General features: G+C 52.8%; 1 protein-coding gene and 1 long non-coding RNA gene across 2 annotated transcripts; both read right to left on the bottom strand.

Moving 5' to 3' along the window:
- Nucleotides 1-1,648: 1,648 nt before the first annotated feature.
- LOC119104675 (mucin-17-like) lies at nt 1,649-7,522 on the bottom strand. Its single transcript, XM_037228394.1, has 6 exons — nt 7,432-7,522; nt 6,697-6,809; nt 5,429-5,584; nt 3,118-4,694; nt 2,797-2,902; nt 1,649-1,702 (listed from the first exon to the last, which is right to left on the bottom strand). Exons 1-6 carry the CDS (start codon nt 7,448-7,450, stop codon nt 1,649-1,651), a joined length of 2,025 nt encoding a protein of 674 aa, XP_037084289.1. The 5' UTR covers nt 7,451-7,522.
- A 2,305-nt stretch (nt 7,523-9,827) lies between these two features.
- On the bottom strand, nt 9,828-10,718 carry LOC119104204 (uncharacterized). The gene is made up of 3 exons (XR_005094892.1): nt 10,708-10,718; nt 10,432-10,577; nt 9,828-9,884 (listed from the first exon to the last, which is right to left on the bottom strand). It is a non-coding gene; the product is annotated as an uncharacterized LOC119104204 (long non-coding RNA).

Raw genomic sequence — 10,718 nt, 5'->3', positions numbered from 1 at the left:
TCAGCTCGTTCAGATCCATTCGAGAACCTTGTCGTGCGGGCCACGAGCAAGAAGCGAAGTGATATTGGAGCCGGCCAGCTCTGGCCACAGGCTAACACTCCACCTTGAGTCCAAGCCGTGTTTCATGCAGACGGAGCCTTCCATGCGCTTGGACAGGAGTGATCAAAGAAGGCTTGAAGCCGACCCTTGGCCGTAACTGACTGCAGCAAAAGTCCTGTGTAGCAGAGCATGCAGGAATACGGAGCGCACCATTGGCGAGGATAGGGTGAGAGGAAGTATGAATCGTTAATTGATCCGCCGTTCTATGATTCAGTATTTAGAGCCTAGATGACCTAAAACTATTGGTCGGATAAGTGCTGTACTCTCAGCAAGCCAGTAATCGGCGATCAACATTTTTCCTTGGTCGCCATGTTACCTGAAATCACAGGGCTGCTGCTGCACATCGTTTCGGCCATCCGCGTGGCTTCTGCTTTTTTGTTCCATTCAAGCCGCCGCTGATCAGCTGTTGGCTATTACCAATCGGCTCAGTAGTGGCGCCTAGCGGCAAGTCAAATAAGCTCAGGTGCAGTGACTAGCCACACTAACATTGGCGGCAGAGAGGGCCAGCGTCGTTGAAGTACGCTTCGCGCTACTGGCACAGCGTAACGAAAACAAAATGAAATAACGACTGGATTTATCATCACTCTATGACATTTGTATGATGAATAGTGGCTAGTGGTAGTGCAATGAAGTTTGCTCGCAAAGAGCGAGATATTTGTATGCTTTTTGTGATTGGATTTTTATATCTACTTACTCTCCATGACGCCATTCACAGCCCTAGGGACTTTCCTCAGATGTGAGCTCATCCCAGGGGTCTATTGCCAATTCTTTAGATTCGAAGCTCTCCAAAAAGCCTCATTGTTTACCCCTATATGTGACTTTACCACATAGCCAACAGTCACATTTTGGAGCCCTTCGGGACCAAATGTTCCCCTCCCCCAGCGCGCAGGGCCTGAATAGAAGCTGAAGCATTTCTTTGGATAGACTCACTCCGGTAGGTTTAACGCTAGGCTTGTTATCCAGAGCAGCCGTATCTGCATCCGCTCATCCACCTTGTCGCATTTTCATCACACCCATCGCTAATATTTGGTAGTCAAATATTTGTGTACAGTGGACGTATCTCGAGGCCTCAAACATCAGTCCACTGCCTTGCGAACAGTTGCGGCAAGAATGAGACGGCATCATATCATGCAACAGTAAATAAAAACAGAAAACAAAGCAGGAGGAGGGTAGGTGAGATCCCCACAATCTCCGAACGAAGGTATTGTCCCCTTTTCAGGAATTTCGTAGCAAAACTTCCAGAACGGATTTAAATGCTCATTTAAATGCTCGCGCTCATTAAATGCATGCCAGACCGTCATAAAACAACTTTTATTGCTCACGTGGGTCAAGCAGACAGCAAAAAGGCACTCTCTGTCCGCGGCAGTCGCAAGCATTGGATACACGGATCTGAGGTCATTGCAAACAATGACTGACTAGCGCACACGCACACTCACAAGATCCGGGTATCGCACTACCCATCTGCGATCAGATTCATAATCAGGCTATCAAACACACATAGAAGGCCGGCAGGGCTGCTAGTCCTCCAGCTGGTAGGCACGCAGCTCTGCTAGTCCTCCAGCTGGTAGGCACGCAGCTCCCTCTGCGGTTCTAAACCAAGCACCTGTCGTAAAAAACAAAAACAAAACACGGATAGCGTGTCAGGGCTGTAGCCCGCGCGCCACATCCTGCAGCACAGTTCGTCCACGACGTAACCAAATGTCTCTGAGGGCGTCGTTGACGATAGATGACGTCACGCGGGCCGTCGTTGACGATCAAAAACGTCATCTGGGTGGTAATTTGAGACACCAGCGCAGGAACGTATTGGACCTTGCCCGCAAGCCGCCGGAGGAAATCCGCCGCTGCCTGCGCCATTTTCCCGCACAGGATACTTTAACGCCGCACAGGATACTTTAACACCGCACAGGATACTTGAACGCCGCACAGGATCCTTTTACACCGCACAGGATAGCTAACACCACCCCGCACAGGCAAATGACACACAGTCTTCACCCAGCTTCTGGCTTGACGCAAGTCACATGCTGCACCCCGTGTCAACACTAAAGAGGCTCGCATGCCTCGAACGCCAGACAGCAGCTCAGTAAGCTCGGAAACAGTCTGCAGTACTGTGTGGACGATGCGGTCGTACACCGTTGCGATGCGGTCGTACACTTTTGCACCACTGACAGCTGGCCGGCAACGACAGCGGGTCACCTCTAGCTGGGACCGACTCTTTGGTTTCCAAACATACTGGAAACATCGAGAATGTTCCCGTGGGACACGTCTGTGATGTGTCTGGGAACAGACGACGAGCTCAACTTCGGTGCCATCACCACCAAGTGTAGGTTCGAGGGGGCAAAGACATGACAAGTACTCTAAGCGTACCAACTGGAGAAAACCCATCCTTTTCCCCCACTTCCATGGTAGGTGAAATACATCTCATGTCTAAATGGTTTATCGAACACAAATATGTTTTCATTACTGATCCCGTGTACAGCTCCGAATAGCTCCTAGGCGCATGCTGAGCATAACCTGTCGCCGCACGACAACACGCGTGCGAGAAAACAGCAGTCCGAAACGGGGAAGTGGACGCACAAACAAATCATGATCGCAGAAGAATTCCCCCATCATATTTTTGAAAAGTCGGTGACCTTTAACTCCAATTGGTACCCAACACACCATACCCCTTGACAACAAAACCCGACTGCACCATCCTACCGCTTTCCTTCGGGCGTCGGCGACCGGAACAGTTTCCGCGGCCTCCAGCCCGACCTTGGCCTCTGCTCCGCCCTCTCCAGCATCGGCGTCGAGGGACAGCTCCTGACTGGCGCAGGCGGCGAGGCGGTGGGCGGAGCCTCCGCATCTGCGCCAATCACCGGCGGCGGTGGCGGCTGACTAGCGCCCATGGCCATGCTCTGGCGAATCAACGCGCCGATCGCCGCCCCCTTCCGCTTCTTGGCGTGGCGCAGCCGCAGGAAGTGCGCCACCCGCGAGCCGGCCGACTTGCCCCCGCCGGCGGCTGCCGGTGCCGCCGCTGACGGCACCTCCGGTCGCGCGTCCTCGACGCGGATGTCACTGAAGTCGCTGCCGCAGCTGACGTCACTAAGGCGCACAACCTCGTTAATGGTTCCGGTGCTCTTGCTGTGCGCCAGACCGGCGGACCGCGCGTTCTCCCGACGGCGCGGCGGGCGTAGCGGACTCTCCGCGCCGGCGCCGAACGGAAACGCGCCGTCCACACGCTCGCCGCCCTCGGCGCCCGCCGGCAACGCCGACCACGTGGCACCAAAGAACTCGTCGCGCGCCCGGCGCAGGCGCTCGGCGCGCGCACTGGCCACCGAGCCGCGCGACTCGCGAGCGCGCGAGTGCTCGAACGCCGAGTCGAACGACGAATCAAGCGACGAGTCTAGAGCGCCGGATGACGTCGCGACCAACGATGACGTCAAACTGAGCGGCGACGTCACGCCAGAGGAGGACGGCGTCATGGGGGAGGGGGGCGACTGCTGGTCAGGGAGAATGCGCGTCCGCGCAGACACCGGCGAGCTGGTCAGGCGCGGCACCTGACTCGCGATCGGCGGCAGCGGGCTCCAGCGGGGAGGCAGGGCGGCCAGGCCCAGACCGTCAGCGCCTCTACCGGCCGCCGGCAGCGAGCTCGACTTGGCCAGGTCGCCGACAGATGGCTCCAGCTGCGGCACGGCGCTGCCGCTGGCGGAGCGCGCCTGCACGGCAGCACTGACATCGCCCCCTTCGTCTCCATTGTCGTCCGCACACGAGGCTGACGCCACCACGCCGTCTGACAAGCTCTTCTGCAACTGGAGCGCCAGGTTGGGCGGCTCCAGCCGCGGCCGTGACGTGACCAGCTCTTTACGTGACGTCACTGGGGTGCTGGTCTCCGGCGTGTCCGAGATGTTGTTGAACTTGTCGATCATGCCGCGGATGCTCTGGCTGGAGCCGGCCTGACTCAGAACGCTACGCTTGGACTGGTCCGAAGGTCGGCCGGCGTCAGCACCGAACGCGGCGGGAAATGCGGCGGCGCTAAGCAGCGAGGCGCCCTCGCACGGCGTCGCCGAGTCGGCTTCGCTGCCCTCGGCGCTCGGCGTCGAGTCCTGCGACGTCACCGACAGGCTCGGCCGCATTGGCGACCTTGACCCCGTGACCTCGGTCTGCCGGAGCAGTAGCGGGCTCGCCGTCGGGGTGGGCGTCGTGCTGGACAGACGGTCACTCTCCTCCGACGGCGCTGGCCGCAGGCTCACGCTTTCCTCCGCCGTCCCAGTGACGTCAGCCACCGGCGACGGCGGCGGTGTTTCGGCTTGCTCTCTGACGGTAACCTTGACAAGACCCTCGTCGACCGAGTACACGGTTCGCTGGGCCGCCACCAACACGGGAGCGTTGGAAGCAGGAGGAAGGCCGGAGAGACTGCGCGTGTCCACGGTTGGAATTTCAAAAGTTCTTGTGGCGCCGGCCGTGAACGGCCGCTCTTCGCACGCAGAAGACACACTCGGGGAGGCGTGCTGACGGCGCATGCGCAGAGCGCTCGCGCTCCAGTCGCTGCGCTCTGATTGGCTATCGGCGATGTCGTCTTCCTCCTCCTCGATTAGGTGTTCTGGCTGCTCGACCATCTGAGGAACGGAACGCTGTCGGTGTGGGGGAATGCATGCAAGTGCTGCGGATAAGACGTGGAGCGATGGAAGTTACGGTTCAACCAAAACAAAAGCCTCAAAAACCGTAGACCAAGTATATTTTGTAATTGAATAAAACTCATGATCGACTGATTCACACGGGAGAAGGCCATGAAATGGACGGGTGAGGGGCTCCGTTTTCGTTTTTGGCGTGCTTTTTGCAGAAGGCAAATGTGACCATATTCTACAAGTCTGTAGCAGACCACGAATTCGAATAGCAAAGAAACGCACTGATGGCGTTAGGTCGATCGTCAGCTCAAGCAAGCACTTTGCGAAGCGGCCGAGTTTTCAGATTTGACCCGCATGGCTCAGCACGCCCATCCTCATCAGGCCCGAAAGAAAATTAATGTCTATGAAAGAAAAAAGATCGTAAGTACGGGCGGTTGTTAAGTGCAAGAGCACTACGCAAATAGATAAAACAATAGTAATAACATTATGCCTCGTAGAGAAACCCGGAGAGCTGAGAAATCGACTCATTGATTTTCCAGTAACTTGCCTTTATCGAAATGTCAACGCATCTATCTCTCCACTCTCTTGGTTTTTTGCGAGGAATACAGTTATGACTAGTCTTTAGTGCGGACAGGTGTATTGGAGGCTGCAGCAACTGTCCGTAAATGAGCGTCAACGCCATTCACAAGTACATCAGGTCACGCACCTGAAAAGTTTGAAAATACCTGAAAAAGTCTTGGTTCGTCAACGTCTTCCGAGGAGGGTATGCTGGAGGAGCGACTGCGGTAAGACGAGGGAGTCGATATGACGTCATCGGAGCTCTTGCGCCGACGGTCCAGCGCATAGTCAGCCTCCACCGTTTCCAGCTCGCGTTGCATTTCCTGCAGACAAATTTCACCAGTTGGAGCCGTACGGAAAACTTGAGGTAAGGTGAAAAAGCACGGAATAAGACCGCCAAAGCTTTTGAAATCTGCTGCTAGCGGTCCTCACCACAAAACAAAAACCGTCAGGACGCAGACAAGTGCTAGTAATAACTAGCTGACATGTGTCTGGAACTCCCAAAAAACAACCCCTGAATCCCATTAACATGGAACCCTGCGGAACCCCGGATCCACCATGAGATCCAGGCACATGTTTGATCACCAGTACTTCCAAAGCCAAAAAGGTTGCGTGCTCATGTGCGAAAACATAAACAACTGCCGAGAAGAAAACGGCCGACAGAAAACGCTTCAACAGTGCCAAAGCACAATACAACCATAGCGATACCGCAATGCTAGAGAGAGGAGAGAGGGACACGGCAGTGGCTTTGCTCAGCGACCCTGAAAAATGCACACCTAAAATTTGACGCCACCTTACGGGCTTGATACCGCGTGACCCCACTGCGACAACCAGCTTTGTCCAAATGCGTCGCTGAGAAAACGCATCGGATCGCAGACGTCGAACTTACCCTCAGAGCTGACGACAGATCTGAACACCCCACGGGGCATGCTTTAGAGAGGTGCGAACTGCTTCCGTCATGCCCTCCCCTTTGAGTTTGCCTTGAAATTTGGAGTTGCACCCTGGTCATGTCCATGTGCTGCGATCATAGTGTTAGCCCAGAAACTTTGCACTGGCAATATCATTTGACGTTTGCCCCTTGCCAAGGACATCGTGCGTGGCGTCGCCTTTTCCCTGGACGTGGATCTTTCTCTCACCCCCCCATCACCAGTGAACGAGTCACCACGAATGACCCACCCTGTAGTTATGCACCGTGGCGAACGCAATCCGCGACACCCATATTGGCTAGCGCTTATGCTAATTTGATATAATAATAATAATTGGCAGCTATTGTCCCCGTCTGGTGTATTAGTATGCACAATGTGGTGTACATACTGACACCAGACGAGGACGTCAGTCCGAACCATAAGGCAATCCGTGGTGCCGACATCTCGTCTCAATCATTCCGTGACACCACACCTGACACCGTGCTTTGACCCTCGACGTCGTGACCGACCTTGAGCGTCTGGTCGTAGGAGGTGTACAGGTCTGCCTTGTCCCTCCACTTGGCCGCCGCCCCGAGGTCCTCCACCGATGAGCGCGATGAGGAGCAGGGTGAGGTCGCCTCCTCTGGAGCAAGGCACCGGCCACGCCGGGGGTCGGTGAGCACGCCATAGTCGCCAATAGATGGCGCGCGGTTCGGATTATGCGACGCTAGATGGCAGGCAAGTGGTGACGCACCATCAGGTGCAACGTTTTGTGAAACTCGTTATTTAGGGTAAAACGCATTCGTGAATATTATACACTGTCGCGCCTGAATGCGAGGAGCAGCTGCGACCCCGACGTCATTATGAGGTAGCAATATGGATGTAGGCTTGTGCTGAACCGTGTCTTCCAAAATTGGTCACTGGGCTCGGATCAATTGAGACTAGATGCGATATGTCCTGTTGCGACTTGCGACAGTGTAAAATAAAACCTGTTAAAATGCGAATGATAAACCGTTCCGCTTGTTTTGGGCGTTGAACAGTTCGCCAGCGCGCCAGTTACGCCTAGCTGAAGGAGAGGGAGCATAACTCAGTTCGCCAGCGCGCCAGTTACGCCTAGCTGAAGGAGAGGGAGCATAACTCAGAAGGCCCATCCCAGGTTGCAAAAGGCGCGCGCAAAACCCGTGGTAATAATGGGGGCAACGTTACAAAAAAGCGCCATGGCTGTTGTTGGTCACACTAGCTATCACTCAGCCGCGCAGTCTGACCTGGAGTAGTAGGACACATGAGGTCGCCCTGGACTGACACCTCCTCTTGAGTCTCCTCTGGTGGAGGACCGAGCTGCTCGAGAGAGCCCAACTCCTGAAGAGGTCGCAAACACAGCCGCATTAGCGCAGCCCTTTCTGGTGCTCATGCCATTGCAGGGCAAAGACTCTGTACAAAGTGTTTTTGGGAGGGGAGGTGAGGGGGCAATATACATTATTAGAAGGAAAAAATCCATTAATTTTTCCTCCTCTGAAAACCCATGGCTCTTCTCAACGCTAAAAACATTCGGGTTGACGTGGCAATGTGGGGGGGGGGGGAGGGAGGGACACACAACATCAGGGGGGGGACATGGTCTTCTGAAGGATATGCAAACTTCTACCTATGGCCTAATGACATAAGGCCCGCACATGAAACGTATTTCGTACCACGCATTAGTGCGCAAAAACCCATGCACTCATAATAAATCCTGAGACCTTCCAATATATTTCATTAAAGCGATTCCTATCCTAAATGAATCTGCAAATTAAAGTGCGGAAAAGATGCCCTCTGCTGTATGGTAAGATACAGATCACGATGCCTTAGGTGAGCCGCGTTTGAGTCCATTCGCACTTATAACGATATGTGGGAGCCACGCATATCATTCTTTTCCGCTCCTTAACATTGTTCGAAAACAACACGGAAAGGAATTCAAGCATGCCCTCAACGCTGCTCGAATACGTTGGCTGATCCACCAACAGCTTTGACGAAGTTAATACAACCACTGCCGACTATTTTCGTTGAAAGTCCATCGTCATGCACCCACAGCACCTGGGGGCTTTCTCTTGGGTGGAGGCCACTGGCAGACGAAATGTGAAGGTGGCCGTTTTCGGGACTAAGTTCGTCACTAGATGGCGCTGCCTCCTCGAGGGCAGAGCTCAGGCTGAGGTCATGAGAGCCGGACGGACTTTGAGGTGTGCCTGTAATGACAGAAAATCACTGCGTTTTGCTTCAGTTTGCCATGCGCCCTAAGATTCCATCTGCGGCGACGACAAGCGAGACCATAACCGAAATGATTGTAATCACCATACAGCGTGTGCCTGATCACCAGCAAATAGGGCCGTCGCATTTGGAAACTTATACGTATAGGACTTATGAATGCTGTAGAATGTCTTCCTCTCATGAGTTTAGCAGGCGGAATCGTCATGATGTTCAGCATTCCGGCACAACTTAAAAAATGGCCGCTGGCATTACGTCAGTTATAAAGTGCATCTTTGAGGAGCATTCCACACTTGCATGAGACAGTACTTCTAGTCGCAAATTTCGTCCAGGAGAGAGGAAAGATAGCTGCATTAATATTTCAGCCAACGACACCTTTGGCAGACAACGGCACCTTACCTCATGATCTAATCAAAAACACTTCTCATGACTAACAACACTCAACAACTTAACACTACTCATAATCGCTTTGCTCAAGACATGGGACCGAAATACTTCCGCACACATCTCTCCTTTCTCCTGGTTATTCGACGAGAAGTAAGGCTAAAAGGGCTTTCTTATGACTGCTGGAAGATTAACTGGCTTTCAGCCAGCCAAGGCCTAGCGATTTTTTCTCGACAACAAAGGTGACTTTAGGGATGTTCACGCTCATGGTGACCATGGCACAAGTGTTGTGTGGAAACGACAGCATTTTAGAGAAACTGATCGCAGTAAACTGAGTTATGCAAATGCTTAGTGGTCGTGGCTACATCTATGTCGGCATACGACACAGTTTGTGGTATTTGAGGCCGGTTTGGGAGAAGGTGACATTGGGTGCTCCGGCGCTGCGCTACTAGCACATCTCTGCGTCGGACAGCGCAAGATTCGCTGGATGATCTAAATACGGTACCCTCAGGTCTTATCAGTAAGTAATGAAATCATGGTAAAAAATAGACGTTCAATTACTTTGTGAATATACACCCATGATCACGGACTAGCATGGCAATTATCATAGTTGGTAGGCCGTGGATCATGCCGATGGTAAGTTATTTAGTCACAGTAGCAATGAAACGAAAATCATACAAATATCCTGCCCGTACAGCCAACAAACAAGCGAGAACCTTTGTGCGACCGACTTAAGTCAAGAACTTCAGAAAATACACAGTCACGTATACATACATTGCAGAAATCGGCACCCAATGCCCATACGCGTACATAAGCTTTCTTTTCCATATTTCAGTCTTGTGCTGCCACAACCATAAGACTTACCAGAACCACGTGCAGTGCAGAGCATGAGCATTTCTCGCTGAAGCTCTTCCACTTTCCGACTGAGCTGTCCTGGAAGGGCTGACCAATCAGCAGGTTGCCAAGAAGATTTATGCGAACGCAGCCAATCAGGGGGTCCCCCGTTCTGGGCCAAGCTCTGCTGTGATGACCTTGAGAGCGATCTGGTAGGCCGCTTTCCTTGCCGGGGACCGAGCACCTTCTCCAAGCGTTTCGCCTGCAGTGGGAGGAAAGCATTACATCACGGCTGCGACTATTGCGTAGCTATTTTTCAGCCTCATGGGGTGCAATATTGGTGTGTTTCGTATCAATAAACGGTGACGACGATAAATTACCTTTAACTACTATATGATCTACTCCCTCCGGTAAGGAAAGTGTGCACTGGCACATTAAATGTCGAAGAAATCCACAATGTTTTGTTATCACCGGACACATTGGTGACACCTGAAAATGTGTGGGTGATGCTGCTACTCAATTCAGCAATGCATTCATACTTTAAGCCCGCAAATAGGACAATAAAACGGCATTGATACATTCGTGACATCGACAGCGAGCTATTGATGCCAGCAATCTCTTTGCTTTAGTGTTTAGCGTTTTATTTCAGTGACGTTCTGTAATCCGTTCAGGGACACTATGCACAAACGTCGATAGCCATCGCTTGTCAACTATTGTAAAGGTTTTCTCGACCAGTAGACATCACCGATGGAGGCTGGCTGGGAGCGATTATAATTATTATCCACTTCCACCACCAAGGTCGTGCTGACCTGTGACAAAAGATCAGTGCTGATTTCCTGAAGTTTATCCACTGTTTTCTTGTCGACCTGTCTCCGTCGGACACCGGGAGATGGCAGTACCAGTCGTTCAGGCTCGTCTACCCGCAGGCTGTCTGCTACAGTAGCATCCGGTTCCTCTGGGGATACGACGCACAAGATACAATACTGGTAGAACTAATCGGCACTCAGTTTTTGTCTTGCATTATTTTATTTTGCTTACATCCGTTGAACAGCAAAACAGCATGGATATGATGAACTCGGGAGTACCTTCTATAGCT

This window comes from Pollicipes pollicipes, unplaced genomic scaffold, assembly GCF_011947565.3.
Source record: "Pollicipes pollicipes isolate AB1234 unplaced genomic scaffold, Ppol_2.1 Scaffold_6052;HRSCAF=7182_pilon_pilon_pilon, whole genome shotgun sequence".
NCBI lineage: Eukaryota > Metazoa > Arthropoda > Thecostraca > Pollicipedomorpha > Pollicipedidae > Pollicipes > Pollicipes pollicipes.
The sequence above is the reverse complement of the archived record's forward strand: the minus strand, read 5'-3'. Positions and strand labels throughout refer to the sequence as shown.

Coding starts and splice junctions, on each gene's coding strand:
- LOC119104675 (XM_037228394.1), bottom strand. Junction 5,585..6,696: donor CCTACGACCAGACGCTCAAG/GTCGGTCACGAC, acceptor ATTTGTCTGCAG/GAAATGCAACGCGAGCTGGA. Junction 4,695..5,428: donor ACGAACCAAGACTTTTTCAG/GTATTTTCAAAC, acceptor TCCGTTCCTCAG/ATGGTCGAGCAGCCAGAACA.